This window comes from Pelodiscus sinensis, chromosome 26 (genome assembly GCF_052426305.1).
Source record: "Pelodiscus sinensis isolate ZL-2025 chromosome 26, ASM5242630v1, whole genome shotgun sequence".
Taxonomy (NCBI): Eukaryota; Metazoa; Chordata; order Testudines; family Trionychidae; genus Pelodiscus; species Pelodiscus sinensis.
The window spans coordinates 12,774,668-12,792,325 of NC_143077.1; the positions used below are offsets into that span (position 1 = coordinate 12,774,668).

The window sequence follows — 17,658 nt, forward strand, 5'->3', positions numbered from 1 at the left end:
GCAAGTCAGTGGCTCAGCGTGAAGGGAAATGCCCCAATTTCCAGCCCCAATCCCCGAGAAACACAAACCAATAGGATGAGGCCGGGCTCTCCTAGTGCAGGGGTAGGGAACCTAAGGCCAGGGAGCTGGATCTGGTCCCCAGCTTGCTTGGATCCATCCCCTGTGGCTCAGGGAGCTCCCCCCAGCATCGGGGAGCCTGTGCTGGTGCTCTAGCCCTCCCCACTGCATGCCCTGAAATCTACTAGCCTTTAGGCTCTGGTGTGCGAGGGGAATAGGGGGGAAAAGGTCTTTCTGCTTCTCAGTCAGGAGCCACATCAGTGACGGTTTGGGGTTTTTTTTTTTGCTTCTCACATAGCCCCCAACTAAGTTTTCTGTGGGTCAGCAGCCCCCACCCCAGCCTAGAAGCCGATCTCAGACAACACAGCTGCTCTTCAAGCTCAGAAAGGACCATCCCCTCTTCTAGGCCGCCTGCCTATCTCAAGCCACTCTGCAAGGGTTCAACTAAATGAGCCTTGTTGTTCCATCTGCTCCGGTGGCTCTGAGTCTATGAACACCTGCACACTAACCCCAACACCCGAAATTAGATCATAGTATTACAACCCCAGGAGAATCGACTATTATGTGCCACAGAACTAGGGAGCTAGTGCCCAAGACCCCTACAATGCCAGGGAATTGATTAAGTGCCCAGATAATCCCAGCAAATGAACACACACACACGAGAAACACACCATCCCCCATGCCCTCTCAGAGCAATGGCCCTTCCTGGGCCACAGCCCGTCTCTGCTGCTTGAGAAAAGGAGACCAAAAAACCAACCGCCCCACGGGGACTAGCACCAGGAAGGAGGGAGCCTAACGATCTTTGAGGAAGAGGTTCAAGAGTCATAAGAAGCCATAGCCCAGCAGAGTCATGGAAGCCGGGCAAGAGGTCTACAAGCAGAGACCACACGCCGGCACACGCTGCTTCGACAGCTGATCTTACTGGGACGGTACCACGGGCCAAGCCTTCAGTTTCTCAAGTGTTCCCAAGGGCCTGTGCTAGGACAAAATTAAATCTCATCTGTGGGAATTCAGCCTCACCTATAATCTCAAGTGAGCACCCACTGGCTGGAGGCCAAAAGACAAGATGTGCCAGTCCCAGGCAGTGGCAGAACAAGTTATCTGCTGCATGCATCTGGCTCCGGCCTGAGACAGCAGTCATGGGGCATGCTGCCTCAGTGCTCAGGAGCACAGTCAAGGGACAGACAACTTCTGTGATGTTCTCCACCAGCACAACTCTGACCGATCCCTGCTGCCCCGGGTGCAGGAGGAACACACTGCCTTCCCCGTATCTGCAGATCAATGAGCCATTTGTCTTGTGCTTGGCACGGGCAGGCTGCACAGCTTCCGTGCGCCGGCTCGCCGAAGCATGGCTATAAATGGAAAGAGGAGCCTCGCAGACAGAGGTGGGCCTCATTCCGTACTTTCACATTAGCACATTGAACACCCCCAGCACCAAGGGGGCAGCGTGGTGTAAAAGCTCAGCTAATTACTGCCTCTAACTACAGAGACTAGACCTCTGGCAGCCTTCAAAATGCATCTTAATTGCAGGTGTTAATACAAGTGGGTGCCGCCCTGTGAACACAAGCAGTAAGGAACACAGCGGAGAGTTACAAGATCGGGGCTCCTCAAAACACCGCACGGCAGCCTGAGATTCCCATTTGCCCTGTTTGCTCATATTTTGAGATGCCTGGTCCACATCACGGCTGTGTCTAGACTGGCAAGTTTTTCTGCAAAATCATCTGCTTTTGCGGAAAAACTTTCCAGCTGTCTACACTGTCCGCTTGAATTTCTGCAAAAGCACTGACGATCTCATGTAAGATCGTCAGTGCTTTTGCAGAAATACTGTGCTGCTCCCGTTCGGGCAAAAGTATTTTTCCGAAAAACTTTTGTGCAAAAGGGCCAGTGTAGACAGCAGAGATTTGTTTTCCGCAAAAAAGCCCCGATCGCGAAAGTGGCGATCGGGGCTTTTTTGTGGAAAAGCGCGTCTAGATTGGCACTGATGCTTTTCTGCAAAAAAAAGTGCTTGTGCGGAAAAGCGTCCTGCCAATCTAGACGCGCTTTTCCGAAAATGCTTTTAACAGAAAAGCAGATGATTTTGCAGAAAAACTTGCCAGTCTAGACACAGCCCATGACTTCCTGGGAGGTGTCTGCAGAAACAGCAGCCACAGCAGCCTTTTGAGGACTAGACTGTACATTCCAACCCACTGGGAATATTGTAATAATTCTGCTGTGGACCGGGAGTGCCAAACCAGACCTGCCTCCTAGGCAAGCTTATCTTGTGGACAGATAGGGAAAGGAATTAAGTGACTTGGACATGGCCACATACAATTTGTGGCAGAGCTAGGAAGAAAGCCCAAGCTGACTCTCATCCTTGGGCCTCAGCGGTACAGTTCACCTTCTCCACTTTATCAAGAGCAATGATTTGCCTTTCCATGGCACCAAGCAGGAGTGACAAATCTATCTTTATATTTGCCACCCAGCCACTGTTACAACAGCAGCCTCAGCAGCTCATCGCTAGCCGATCACTGTCTCTTATGCAATGGGGACACCAGCATAATAGGTGCATTTAAGAATTCCAGGGCCCCCCTTTCGAAATCCCACAGCACAGCAGATTCTCAATCTCTAGCGTCTGTGCTGCTCCTGCAGCAATTGACAGGGAGGCGTTCCCTGAAAAGGCACACAAGCCTTACACTGAGTCACAGCCATGCCACCACCCTAGCTCAGTGACACAGCCCATAGGAAACCACGGCCCCAGCCCTGCCTCACCACAGAGGGATGTAATTGCAGAGGGAACATCCACAGCTGCCTAATCAGAGCCAGTTACCATCAAATAGAGTGAGGTAGAGGGGTGTCCTTTAGCAAACTGACACCACCTCCTTAGTTGCATGGCTGTCCTTTTCCTTTAGGCATGGAGGGATGCTGAGCCAAAGTAGGAACCTGCACCTGCTACCAGGAGTCAGCTTTGGAGTAATGCCCTTCCCAAGGGTCAAGCAGCAATGAATTCCTCAAAACAGCCCTGGCAATATCCCCCAACAGCCGAGCTGGGACATGACAACTGGTGCCTCCTCAGATGGAGATAGGACACAACATGTGGTGAGCAACAATTGGATTGTGTCCTTGCAACACTTCCCTGGCCCTGGTTGCAGTGCTGCTGCAATCGCATGGGAGCTTAACACTGCAACAATGAACACAATGTTTGAGGCTTGTTGGAACTGTTGCATCCCCAACCTAGTCTTACGATTCCACACACTGCTGGAGTGTAGGCGTGTGCACAAACTGAACGCAACCCCTTCGATCAGCCCCTACTTGTCTCAGCAGTGGACCTATCTAGTCAGAGCAGGAATGAGGCCACCTGTTTTGAGAAATGATATGTTTGATCGAACAAGAGGGACCCCAATCTCAGCTGCAAACACGGATAGCTCCTTTGCAACTAGTACTTTCCACCCCCCTCCTTTTGCATGGCTTGATCCACTCCAACAATGAAAGGCCAACTGAGGTTTGGCTGCTCTGCTTGAGGTCACTAGTTCAGAAGGGCAGCTCATTCACTAGTTCATAAACAGTCATTTTGCAGGAGGGCATAGAAGACAACCTAAAAAAAGTGGAGAGAGATTCACTTTAAGACGACTTTGTTCTTCCCCACCCCTTGCAAGTTTAAGGCAGGTTCAGGATGGGTAGAAGGAGTTGTGAACTGGAACCTTTCCAGTTCATGGAAGTTACATACCAACAAGGTGCATCAGCTGTAAGCAGTGGGCAAGCACCTTAACACGCAGGGTTAGGTGTAGGTTTCAGTTGAATCCAACAGCAGTAAAGGAAGCTGGTCTGCTGTATTTGAGAAAACGAGCACCAGCCCGCTGACAAAGAAGGAATTGGGCCTCAACGTGTTTAGGTGTCTAGAAAAATGCCTGTTGCTTGCTGCTGGAGATGCCATCCTGGCCTTCAGGCTATTCTAGCTCTATTTCCCCTTCTCTTTCTGCCTAGGCATGGGAATTATTGCCAGAACTAGAGCATACAGAACGTTAAACTCAAGTGAGCGCAGGGGAGCTAAGCATGTCTGAAAGTTGGCAGTAAGCTTTCTAAGCCCTCCCGCTCCCAAGACATTACAGCCATCTGCACATCTAGTTGTAGAAGGGGAGCTATTTCCCCACTTGGGGCTCCATCACTGCTTTGCAGTCCATTGCTGCTAAGACTGCCAGCAAGGGGCTCCTCACACAAACTTCTGTAGGATAAGCTACACTCCCTCCCCAATGTTACTAGCCATTTGACATCCTCCCTCCCCTAGCTGCTAGTCAAAGTACTGGCAAAGGGAATGTGCCCTATAGTAAAGAACGTTTAAGTTGAAAAAATTTGGGGGAGGAGGGTATGGCTGGGTCCCTCTCCCCTGACCCCTGGGTACTCCAAGTCTCTGGAGTAGCCTCAGTTTTAGGGACTAAACTGCCTAAAGAACAAAGATTACAGAATCTGTATTCCAGGGTGGACAGTCCTTCAACCTCATGCCAACTCAGCCAGCTTGTAGATGGGACTTTGAGGGGAGGGGCAGGGGCTGAAATATGAAGCTACCCTATCCGTGTGTTGGAAGCAAGCAATCAATCTGTTGAATTTAATACACTGTATTTATTATAACAGATTCTAAAGAATCTAGTGAGTATGTCAAGCCCATTGCATGACAAGTGATACAGAGTCAGAAAAAAATGCACATTTGAAACAATAAAAGAGTGCCCGACTATTGGAATCTTCAGATTTTCTACATACGGCAGCATCTCACACTGCAAGTAATTTGACAGTTAATCAACCACTCCCATTCACAACAGTGCGATACCACACATTCCACAAATCAAAAGTGCAACCTTACTTTAAGTTTTTCCCCATTAATCCTTTAGTTGCAGGGAAACTTTACATTGTTAGAGAAAGGGAATTATCACTGCCCTGGAAAGATCCTAGTATAGTGCATCTATTGTCACACTGTGGTAAAGAGTAACCTAAACAGAAGTGCAGCATGCTACAGATCAGCTGTGTTAATATGAAGTTTAGTTAAAAGTGCAAAAGCCAGATCTCCCCTTAAAGTGAGTCTTTAAAGTGAGGGTTGCTTTTTTGGAAACCAGATAGGGTCTCCTGACATGCATTTAAACTAGTTTCAGCACAAGGAAAACTAGTTTCAAAGCCCTCTGTCAGGCATTGAGGCGGAAATCAAGCTCTGGGTTGATCAAGAAGTTACATGTAGCAGAGTTTAACCCATTAGCTTTATCAATATCACTCTTGTAAATAACCTTGTACAGCCTGCGAGCACGAGGTCATTGTTAGTGTTACACCTACTAACTACAGCAGGTAGTGGCAGGACCCTCTTCACAGTTCTTACAGGATAAAGATGAAAGGAGCAAAGTTGGAGAAGATTTGTTTAAGTTTTAGTACGCAGAAATGCATGCACAAGCCCCAGTCCCCTCTCCCCTGTACACATCCCCCCACCCACGCCCAAGAAGGTAAAATCTGGTTATACATATTCCAAGTAGCTAATCTTTATTAGATTGTTCAGTCTGCCCAGCTGTGGTACAGTTTTATCACAGCCAGAAAACTAGTAAAAATACTCAAGTCTATTAGCCTTTGCGGAAGCACTATGAAGTGACTAGTGTCATGTACTCCCAGAACTGGGCACTTTTTGATCAGAAGATGCCCAAGATCTCAGTTGTACCAGCTTTACAGACCCATGCATAGTTACATCTGAAATGCAATGTTGCAAAAGAATGGATATGCAACCCAGACATCTCAGGGCAGGACTGTTTGTACTCCACATACATACATACACACAACTTCAAAGGCAGAACATTTGCATAAATACACCAAAACGCTCTGAGGCATGAAGGTTTGTTTTTTGGAAGAGGACATACCTTTTCCTAAAGCCAAGGCTTAGGGGTGGTTTTTCTCCACCTAAACTAAGTCATGTTTCATTTCTAACTAGATTACAAATGCAAACTGCTATCTGTTGCAGAGACGTGGAATTGAAAAACAGGCTGCTTTTGACAAGGGAACTAAAGGTACAGAAAGGGAGAATTCTTCTCCAGCCAAGGCAGGGCAAGATCAAGAGAATCTGCTAAATTCAGTCAGTTCTAATACTTGTGGGACAGACCTCTAAGCATCTGACCTAAAACTGGCTCCAACCTACATAAAAACGACTGCTATGGTTAGTGGTTTGACGAGCCAATAGCTGGTTTGTGCTTCAGGACAAGCCTTGTCTCTCAGATGCCCAGCTGGCCACTAGCTGTTTGTGCATTAAAACCACATGGCATGCCAAAAGAGAGAGAGTAGCATTTCAAATTCCCTATAAGACAGATAGCTCTGTACTAGTGTACCCTATGGCAGATGCCCAAACACAGCCAACACTTTACTGTTTGTGTACATAAGTTAGTTGAAGATTTTGGCACTGCAGATTTGAGAGCTTTTAACACATCCTTGGATAGGCCTCAGCTGCTTCCCATTTCCATGAAGCTCCGCACAGCTTTCTCCACAATGCAATTCTTCCCCAGCCCCACTGTCGCAGGTTACATTAGACACATGCATGTAGTCATTCAATGCCAACCCCCACCTTGTGGAACTCCGTTTCAACTGCCCTTAGATACTATTAGTTGGTCCTTCGCAAGCAAGCAATGCCAAAAGCCTTAGCAATATGCAACCTGCAATCCAACATCTGTTTCAATTCTGTCACTAAAAGCGACCAAATTACTCCCTCCCATTGAAACAGGCACCCCTTTAATCTTGAGACATCCTCACACAAGCACATTGGGAAACTCAACCCCTGCAAAAAAAAAAAGTTGTACAGTACAATTGTGTTTATATTGTTACAGGCACTTAAGAACAATATTCTTTGGTCCTTCAAAGGAATCAGCCACTCTGGCTTCAGAAACCATGAGTCTGCACAACCCTTAACACCTCCTGCACAAAAAGGAAATTCAAATTGACTTGCATTTCAGGGCAGTGCAGCTCTACCTTTACTCTAACCCTACAACCCCCACCCCGTTGCTTACATAATTCATAAGTCTTCCTGTAAACATCTCAAACAATCTACAGTTTCCATAACACTGCACATCCAATCTCCACAGCGTACAGCAGACGCAGCTAGTTCCAACAATCATGGGAACAAGACACTCGAGGGGAAAAAAAAAGGATCCAGTACTTTTCCTTGTGTCACAGTTCTTCCACAGGCCTCCCAGGTGAGGGAGCACCCTGGAATACAGATCCTGGAGAGTGTTGTCCATGCTCAGTTACAAGGAAGCCACGTTGGGTAGGAGTGGCTGCAAGGCAGAAGGGGTTGCACATGGGTGACATAGTAGTTGACGTTTATCTCGCTGACGTATGGTGCTGGCTGATAGTAGCATGTCACATTTGTTACCGTCGGGATGATGTTCTGCTCAGCCAGCACCCTCACAGCCAGCATGGCAATGAGGTTCAGTGTTTGCCTCCTTTCGTGTCCCATCAGGCACACTGTACTCTCATTCACCACCTTGTGCAGGGTCATAAGGCAATCGTACCTTTTGCTTTCCATCCCCACAAAGTGACTCTGAAGGTAACTCTCGAGCTTCCGCTGCTGTTCTCCAATGTCAGAAAAGTCTATGAAAAACCTAGAGCACATGTATCTCTGTAGTGTCTTCATGTCAACTTCAGATTTGGGCTTAAAGCCTCTCACCAGGAGATTGCAGTACTTCAGAAGCCCACCACCTCTGATTTCTTCTGGGTTCCTGGTGGCGATGATTCGGTTCCTGAGATGGTCCATTGCTTCCCCAAAATCCCCATACATGCTCTCCCCAGTGACTGTGGGGTGGAAGTTCTCAGACATGGGGTTCTCTGAACACTCACTGAACAACAACAGTGAATCCAATATAATCTGGAAGGAGTCCACACTGAACTCAAACTGCCGTCTGAGAGAGTCCACAAATTTGAGTTCCACATTTTTCCCACTGTTATTGGACAGTGATATAAGGCTCCAGCGGTCTGTTTCATTGCATACTTTCACTAGCTTCTGCACATACGCCTCCTTCAGAGTCATGGGGGTGATCTTATCTTTGTTTACTCCTTCTGGGAGGAAGTCCAGGAGACAATCCATGACCACATCTTTAACTAGCTGGAAAGAATCCTCACTCTTCAGGTCAACACAAAAAATGAGGTCCAGGTCTTTGTACCCCAGGCCACTATCTTGATGTAGAACATGGCTGGCTGCTGACCCATTCAGTCTGACATTATGGACGCCAATTCCCTTCTTTTCCAAACGGCTGCGGACCACCTGAGAGAGAGAGAGTGTGTCATGGTTTATAGAGTATTCAAGTAGTGTTCTTAGAATGGGCTTGCATGTTTAAATAGGTCATGCCAGCATAATGAAAAGGAGATAGGAAAAATAATCTATTACCTCCAAACTTCCCTGTTTGTAACCCAAAAAGAAAAGCTACGAAGAACTGTACCTTTCAAAGGTTACATGTTTGCAGTATCTCAGAATTTTAGAAGGGCCTCCAATATTCATTCTTACATTAGTGTGCTCCTGGAAAAACACAGCTGTACTTCTGATTCTGTGCTACAGCTGGTAACTGCTCCCACCTTATCTCCAGGCAGCAGCCACTTGGGAGGACGTTTACTGCAAGATCTTTCAAGTCCCTTGATTCTTACCCAAACAGAGTCCTAGGTAAGGGTTCTGATTCATTAATCTGGAATTGCAACCAATCCAGGGAGAGAGAGAGAGTCAAGATGTAGAAACAGAAGCCTCTGTTTATTTGGAGCAGCTGTATTTGTACAGGTTTTCGAAATTCTCCTAAACTAGCCAAGGCTCAGAGGCAAAGTAAGATGTAGCTAGATTTGCTGAAATGAACTTGCTTACTCATGGCAAGTGCATGTCTTAACTAGTTAAGTGTATCCTCATAAATTCCAGTGTCAGTGTTCTGCATTTGACACCTAGCCAGCTTTAAAAGACAGCTTTAATCTTACAGGTGTTACCCTGAGCAATTTTAATCCAGCTTCCTTAATGGTGACATGTCCACAAATATACCACTGAAGCTTTGTTCATATTAAATCAAGATGAATCCCTTTTCCCCGATTACTTAAACATGCATTAGGCTGAACTAAAATAAAATATGAACTACCTATTCCAGACATCACCTAGCAATTGAGGTTTTAACTTCCTCTTAGGAAAAGATTGAGTGCTGTACAGGCAGTCCCCGGGGTTACATACAAGATAGGGACTGTACGTTTGTTCTTAAGTTGAATCTGTATTTAAGTCGGAACTGGCATCCAGATTCAGCCACTACTGAAACTGATCAGTTTCAACAGCGGCTGAATCTGGACACCAGTTCTGACTTGCATACAGATTCAACTTAAGAACCCCAGGCGTCCCCAAGTCAGCTGCTGCTGAAACTGATCAGCAGCTGATTCCAGGAAGCCCGGGGCAGAGCAGCTCTGCCTCAGGCTTCCTGTAGTCAGCCGCTGGTCAGTTTCAGCAGCGGCTGACTTGGGGACGCCTGGGGCAGAGCAGCTCGGGTGCTGCTGGGTTCGTCCAGTAGCGAGGCCGCTCCTCGGCGCTACTGGACCAACCCAGCAGCACCCCAGCTGCTCTGCCCCAGGCATCCTGATTCAGCTGCTGCTGAAACTGATCAGCAGCAGCTGAATCAGGACTCCTGGGGCAGAGCAGCTGGGGTGCTGCCAGGTTGGTCCAGTAGCGCCAAGGAGCGGTGCTGCGGGACCAACCGGCAGCGCCCCACCTGCTTTACCACAGTCCCCGGGCTTTGCTCCACATCTCCCTGGTCTGCTGGGGGGGCACTAGCTGCGTCCCCCCCCCAGCAGACCAGGGAGACACTGAGCAAAGTGGCGGAGGACCCGGGCCGGACCCGCGGCGCTGATCTGGAAGCGCCGCGGGTCCGGCCCGGGTCCTCCACCGCTTTGCTCCGCATCTCCCTGGTCTGCTGGCTCCCCCAGCAGACCAGGGAGATGGGGAGCAGCTTCTCGCCCCAGAGGAGGCGGGCGGCGGAACCAGGCGTCCTGCCGCTCCAGTCCTCCGGGGCGAGAAAATCCCCATTCGTAACTGCGGATCTGACGTAAGTCGGATCCGCTAACTCGGGGACTGCCTGTATTAAACAAAAGGACCCGAAACTAAGTACCTTAGCACAGTTTCATTCTTCATCTTTCTTTAGTACAAGAGTATTCAGACAAATTTGACAATTAAGGCTGTGAAACTAACATCAAGAAAGTCTAAGAATCCTTTAAAAAAGCTAGTCTACTTTGCCTAACATGCTCCTGAAATTGCTGTAAGAGTTTAGGCCCAATAGACAAGAGGACTATTTCAGAATAAATAAGTCAGCCACAACTTTGAATGTAAATGAAACCAGTGTCAGTCCAATAAGTTGTCTTAGTTGAATTGAAACTGTAGTTTCCACTAATACTAACAATTTAAACTATAATGCACTGCATTTATAGCATCTAGTGCTCACTGTCACTCACCCTCTCCAGCAGGAAAAGGAAATCCTGCTAGACAACGTCAGGCCCATGGACTTTAGACCTGGGTCAAGCTTAACAAGAAATTAGAGAGCCAAGAACACTTACTGGAAGGTTTAAGCCTCACTAATCAATTTATATCAGCTCATTTTGTGAAGGCTAGTATCACCAAGCCTGAAACTGCACTTAAGCAGGGACAAGGTATTCCAGTAAAGTTGTAAATGCTGGAAAACTTGTACAGTCCCAAGTGTAAAAAGGTGTTAAATTCTATGCTGTGGCTCTCATGCTGGCATTTCCTAATTATTCTTGGGCAAGAGCTACTGTAGCTGAAGTTGGACTTTTTCCTAGAGGATTCTCACTGCCAAATTGTAAAATCCAAATATCAAGCCACAGTGAATGAGTAAGAGAGCCATTATTTGAAATGTAGAATACCAACCAGTGCATGCACCTTTATTGACAGGTCAGGTAGAAGAGCTAACTAAGGAGTCAGGAATAAGATCCCACCAGATTTCAGAACAATGCAGCTGGCTTATTTGTTTTCACACACTGAGTGGACATTTTCATCTCCCTTTTGATGTAGGAATTGTTTAAAATCAATTCAATTAAGTTGAGTATGAATTTGGGATAAGACACTTCACATCAATTATGGTCAATCACAATGAAGGGATGTTAGACCACCCGAGTTACAATTCTGTATCTTCTCCCAGGGGCACATTGTTTTGAATTTGATGTTGGTACTACAAGTTGTGTCATCACTAGGTCTAGTGTTAGATATAGGTCAAGAAGATTGATACAGAATCAGGACAAGGGTTTGCATTAAATTAACACTAAAGTCTCAAATCAGAGATTTTTGCTGCATATAAGAAATAGGAACTCGTACCCTTGCTGGGTTTCAATTAATCCAAAAAAATGTACAACAGATTTTTTTGATCCTTTATTCAACATCCCCACTCCCTGAAATCTAGTTGGGTTTATATTTGCAGCTCTGGCCACAGTTTTTGGACTAGCCAGAGAAGAGTTTCACACACTGATCAGCCCATGAAGGTAGGACACTGGCTGTGTGTCCAGTTGCCCAACACAAGCCTGCTCCTAACAAATTAGTGAAAAAGTTTAAGTTCCATGAATGACAACATAATCAGGCACAAGCTGAACATAAGAATAGTCAAACGGGGTCAAACCAAAAGCCTAAGCCAGTAACCTGCTTTCTGACAATAGAAAATGCCAGGTGCTTCTGAAGTAATGAACAGAACATGTAATTTTTAAGCAATCCATGCCATTGCTTATTCCACGCTTTGGCAAACCAAGGCTAGGGACACCACCTCTACTCATCTTGGCCAATGGCCACTGATGAACTAGATAAATTCCTGCAGTATAGGTCCTTGTCTGAAAGAAGCCTTGGAGGAGGATTCAAATGTGTGGAGTGTCAATGTTCTCACGAATCACACCATACTGTTCCAAATGATATCCAGCCTTCTGCATGGGCAGGTATGGGTAGCAGGATCATTGTCCAAACCATAGAGGGAGAAGAGCATATGAAATCTATTGCTTGCTGCTGGCACTTGGATAAAACATGTAGGAGGACAGATGTGTTCCTAAGAGAATTGTCAGTTTCACTAAAAACAGGTCAGTAAGAGTGTACTTCACTATATATGGCACAGCGGAGCATTTTTGACAATCAGGTGGCAGGCATTGAAAGTCTGCCTGAATTTTGGTCTGGTATTCTTTACATCATTTGATTAGCTGGTCTACGTAACCAAGTATTAATGACTGCCTTTTTAGGTTGTTTCAGATTCATCAGACCTAAGCTCAGATTGCCAATATGTCTGGTTAGAATTACTGTCCTTGGTATTTACAGTAAGTAGCTAGTGGCAAGACTGTAAACATCTTTTAATTGGCTTTTACACAGCTGAGACTAAAAGAAGAGAGTTTCACTCCAGTTTAGTTACTTTTCTGGGTTTTAAATTTCACAATTGGTGGAACACTTTGCCAGATATCTGGCATCTGCCTGTCAGCTTTCCACTACTCTAGACGTATCGAGCTTTGCACTCTAGTAGTAGCTTCCGATCATTTGCATCCTTAAATCTTTCAATGTCAGATGCACTTCAATAAAATCTGAAGGTCCAACTGAGTTGCATGACCTTAAGAGCGCTATATTAGCCAAAGTCACATTACTTATTATCAAATGCCATTTCATCAATTTTCAAACTTAAGTGAAATCCTAGATTAGTTTCTTGTGAAAGTCAGTTTGGTTTGTGAACAGGCTTTTCAATTAGAAGCCAACATACTTGATTTTATATTTGATGAGATATTACTAAGGAATGAAGAAACCTCCTTTGTTTGAGCATGCAGTAGTTTATCTGAACTACAATCAGAATCCGTATTAGGATGCTTATATGGAAGTGGTGTGTACCTGACAAATAGAGGCTCATGGATCATGAAGTACCAAATGGTTTGTTCACAATGCATCCAATCTTTTCGTTTCCAGGAGATCTAGTATTCTGCATCTCCTGAAGCCCTCAAATGATGTCAAATCTTTCTGTTAAAAGCATTTCCGGAAAATCATGCCAGTGTAGACGTAGTCTCACAGTTTAACGGAAAAGGTTTTCCGTTAAAAGTATTTCCAGAAAAGCGCATCTAGATTGGCAGGACACTTTTCCGGAAAAGCACCTTTTCCAGAAAATCATCTGTGGCCAATCTAGACGTGCTTTTCCGCAAAAAAGCCCCGATTGCCATTTTCGCGATCGGGGCTTTTTTGCGGAAAACACTACTGCACTGTCTACACTGGTCCTTTTCCGGAACAGTTTTCCAGAAAAAGACTTTTGCCCGAACGGGAGCAGCATAGTTTTTCTGGAAAAGCACTGATGATTTTACATTAGATCATCAGTGCTTTTCCGGAAATTTAAGCGGCCAGTGTAGATAGCTGGCAAGTTTTTCCCGGAAAAGCAGCTGATTTTCCAGAATAACTTACCAGTGTAGACAGCCTGAGTGTTGCTATCGCCATATAGAAATGCTATATTAAAAGCACATTGGTTATGGTTACCAAACTAATAGGGATTGGTTAAAGTTTAATCTGCATTCTCTATGCCAAATGTAAGTCAATTTGAAAAACTGAAGAACGCTGAAATGGGATTAAACCTTTAAAGTAGTGTTTAAACTGTTTTCATGAAATGCATTAACATTCTTGCAGAAGCCTCTCCCCTTCAGTGTTACCACCTAGATTTTGCTGCTCTGAGAAACTCCATTTGGCGGCAACATGAACCACTAGAAAGATGACAAGGCAGAGTAAACAGCATATGTAAATATACATTTTACAATTCATTTTTCATATTATGTTTTGGTAAAAATATTATAAAAATGTTTCCTGCTTGCTTTGCATTAGTAGCCCTTTCACATTAAGCACTTCTTTTGGTATAGTTACTAATGGAGCAGATTTAATCTGTAGTGTTCCTAAATCCTCCAATAGCATGTTAAAAACAGAACATTCTCAAATGTCTACTGACACTGCATTAGAAGTAGTGGGACTATGCAAGCCATCCTAACTGCATCATTTTGTCCCAACACAGCTACAGCTTAGCTCTGAAATTGGGTAAACAGGTCCCAACATGAAGTTACATTGACAGATCCAGAATTTCAACACTTTTGACATTCAGACAACTGAGGCTGAACTCAGTTGACTGAACTGTACTGCTTTGACCTGGGTAAAAGTAGTCTAAGCTATTTCTAATGAGGAATTTACCATTAATGCCTTTCTATTATACTTGCAGCATCTATCCTACTGTAAAGTTGCTCAGTCTTCTAGATATAAGTGCTAGCCTGGGCTGATTGTAATAACTAAAGTCAGACAAACATCTGTTAATTTGTGCAGTAGTTTCATGTTGCCTTCTACAGATGTCGTTCTACATGAACTCTGCTATTTGCTATTTACATAAATAAAAGTTTGTTAACTTAATACATCCTCCTGTATCCATGGCTCAATTTTAGATTAACAGGAAAATACATCCTTGTCTTCGAGTTGACATATCAAAACCTAATAGAATGTTCATAGACACAGGAAATGTAATCCCAAAGCAATTCTGAATAACTTTGCCTGGAATGACCCTTCAGTCTCTTGACATGATGGGCCTCGGTCTGGGTGAGACAGCAGCAAGAACTGGAAGGCTTGCATAGTAAGCGACGGATGTAGAGTGAAAAAATCTACCACCTTCAATCTGGCTAGTAAGAGTATTTGCTTCTGCTGGAGAATTCCTGAGCCCAGGTGGCAAGATGCCAAGGCTGAGTGACTGGATATCCCAGTCTCAGCAGTTTTATTTTCTGCTAGCAGACTTCAAGCCCCATATAAGCAGACAGCAAGTGCGAGTGCAGCCTCATCAGGGCAAAGTCCAACACTTCTGCACAAACTGCTTATGAAAAAAAAAGTCAGTCCATCAATAGTGGCCTCAGAAGTTTCTGGTGACCTTTTGCTGTGCATGAGCTGACCAGCTGGTCGGGAGCAGCTGGATGAGTTTCAGGTTGCCCCACAGCATGCTCAACTATGAAGGAGCTGCCCTTGCCCAAACATGCATTCTGTCTCCCATCAAACAAGGGGATTTAAACACAAGTTGTTGTAGAGAGGGAGACACCCTTTGGCAGACGATACTGGGTCTCAGCATATCCCAGGCTTCTACCCGCAACCATGGCAGTGTCTCACACAGGAGCGGGATCAGAACAGCTCCCCTAGCAGCGCTGCCTTTGCCAGTTTGCAACGCTCGGGTGGAGGGGAACCCTCTGAAAGCAGCCATGCAAACTGAGCAGCGGGCTTCCAACAGGGCCAGCACACAGGACTGTAGCAGACCCACATTCGCCCATGCCGGGCCAGGAATCTCCATATCCTTGGACAGGAGAGGGGTGACCTTTAACAGAGGATTGGGCTGCAGGAGGGCCTACAAGGTGCCCTCTTTTGCCAAAGCCATGCACAGGGGGCACGTCTCTCTCCCCCCCCCCCCCCACATGATGGCAAGCCCCCTGCCTATGCCATACAGAGTGGGGAGCTGGTGCCCCTCCTCCTAGTGCCATGCATGGCAAGGGTACCCCCTTATGCCACAGAGAGGAGGGCACCCCTCCCCCTAGGTAAGGCAAAGGTTACCCCTCCCCCCTTATGCCACAGAGGAGGAGGGCACCCCTCCCCCTAGGTAAGGCGAGGGCACCCCCCCTTATGCCACAGAGAGCCAGGCACCCCTCCCCCTAGGTAAGGCGAGGGTACCCCCCCTTATGCCACAGAGGAGGAGGGCGCCCCTCCCCCTAGGTAAGGCGAGGGTACCCCCCCTTTTGCCACAGAGGAGGAGGGCGCCCCCCCTTTTGCCACAGAGGAGGAGGGCACCCCTCCCCCTAGGTAAGGCGAGGGCACCCCCCCCCTTATGCCACACAGAGCCAGGCGCCCCTCCCCCCTGCCGTGCACGCTCGCGCCAGGCTCCAGCCAGCCGAGGCCCCCTGCCCCGCGCGGGGGTGGGGACTGAGGGACGCGGCCCAGGCCCCCCCCGGCCTCACCTGCACGATCCTGCGGGGCCGCACGGACAGGGTGGGGAAGTTGCCCCGGCCGTGGATGGGCACCGCCTCGCCCAGGATGTGGTCCAGCCGCTGCACTTGCTCCCAGCTCAGCACGCTGAACCGGCCGGGCCGCTCCGAGCCGCCCGCTGACTGCATCGCAACCCGCCCCCCGTGGAAGATGCCGCCGGAAGCCGAGCCGAAGTCACCCGGAAGCGGACCGGAAACCAACCGGAAGTGAGGGGCTTTAAAAAAAATTAATAATTCTGAGGCTGAGGAGAAACCCGTGTGAGCCGGCGCCGTCCGAACCCCGCCTGTCGCGCACCGGCTACGCTGAACACTGCAGGCGCCTCCGCTCCCGGAGTCGCCTTATATACCCGACCGGCCGCGCCCCGATTGGCCCGGCCCAGCCACCAATCCCTGCCGCGCTCCGAACTCTCCCAGCATTCTCATTGGCAGGACGGAGGGGAGGGCGGGGAGCTGCGTTCCAGATTCGCCAATCAGAGGGCGGGGCGGAGGGAAAGAGGCGGAGCCGAGGAGAAGGCTAGGGGAAAGACTTGGCCCCTTCGCTGGACGGGAATCCCGTCTGCGATTGGTCAGGGGAAGAAACCTGGGATTTAAAGGGACAGGCACCCGCCCGAGGGGGTGGGGCTGCATTGAAAACACAGAGGAGCAGGAGGAGGGAGGGGAAGAGCTGGGGGGCAGAGAGGAGAGGGGGGTTTGGACAGTGGGGGGAGGGGCGTTGGGAGAATGGAAATGGAGGAGGGGATCTGAGGGGAGGAAGTTGGGGACACCTACAACAGCTGGGAACACCAGTGCCAAGGGTGGAGAGGGCCCAACAATTTATTTCTACAGGCACCAGGGAGCATCACTCTTTTCCCACCTGCATGCTCTTACTGTGGTGATTTATTTGCCCCAGGGGGAAGCCTGTGACACCCCACTCCACATAATCTGTCCCTTTGGTCTAAACATTCAGCAGCTTCCCAGCCCAGGAAGTATTTCTTCTCCACCCGATGAGTTTCTGTGGTTTGCTCCCTGTCATAATAATAGCTTGCATTTTATGACATTTGCTAAATATATTGCGATGCGCAGTTTACTTCAGTGCATGGCTTCAAGGCTTTTCCATTGCATCCCTCCCCAGCTAGGAATTTTGTGAATAAGCCTGCGTCTGAACCATCTACACTGCTGGTCATGAGGAGTTAAATATGCCTTATGGGGAGAGATTAAAGGAGCTCAATCGATTTAGTTTATCAAGAGAAGGTTAACAGTCAACTTGATTGCAGTCTACAATTACCTACACAGGAAAAAAAGAGATCTGTTACTAGACGTTTCTTTAATCTAGTAGACAAAGGCATTATACAATCCATTCTCAGGAGTTACTGAAGTTCAAAATGAAAATAAGATACGTGTTTTCAACAATGTGCTGCCACTGACCCTGGCCCCCCTCCTCCTCCTCAAGGCCAGTTGCACTGCCCCCAGCCCTAGCCCCCCCTCTTTCCCTGAGGCCAGCCACGCTGCCCTGCCCCCAGTTCTCCCTTGGCCAGCCGCACTACCCCCCCAGGCCAGCCGCGCTGCACCGGATTCCCTGCCCGCTGCACCCCCCCCTTCCCACCCAGGGTTTAAACTCACCTCGCTTGATGG

General features: G+C 47.6%; 1 protein-coding gene across 1 annotated transcript; it reads right to left on the reverse strand.

The window, feature by feature from the left end:
* Positions 1-4,630: 4,630 nt before the first annotated feature.
* Positions 4,631-16,362, reverse strand: TENT5B (terminal nucleotidyltransferase 5B). The gene is made up of 2 exons (XM_075908528.2): positions 16,021-16,362; positions 4,631-8,305 (listed from the first exon to the last, which is right to left on the reverse strand). Exons 1-2 carry the CDS (start codon positions 16,174-16,176, stop codon positions 7,286-7,288), a joined length of 1,176 nt encoding a protein of 391 aa, XP_075764643.2. The 5' UTR covers positions 16,177-16,362; the 3' UTR covers positions 4,631-7,285.
* Positions 16,363-17,658: the final 1,296 nt, after the last annotated feature.

Excerpts from the sequence above, each read along its gene's own strand:
- TENT5B (XM_075908528.2), bottom strand. The coding sequence starts at position 16,176 with ATGCAGTCAGCGGGCGGCTCGGAGCGGCCCGGCCGGTTCAGCGTGCTG. Across the intron at positions 8,306-16,020 it reads GGCCCCGCAGGATCGTGCAG|GTGGTCCGCAGCCGTTTGGA; the intron begins GTGAGGCCGGGG and ends TCTCTCTCTCAG.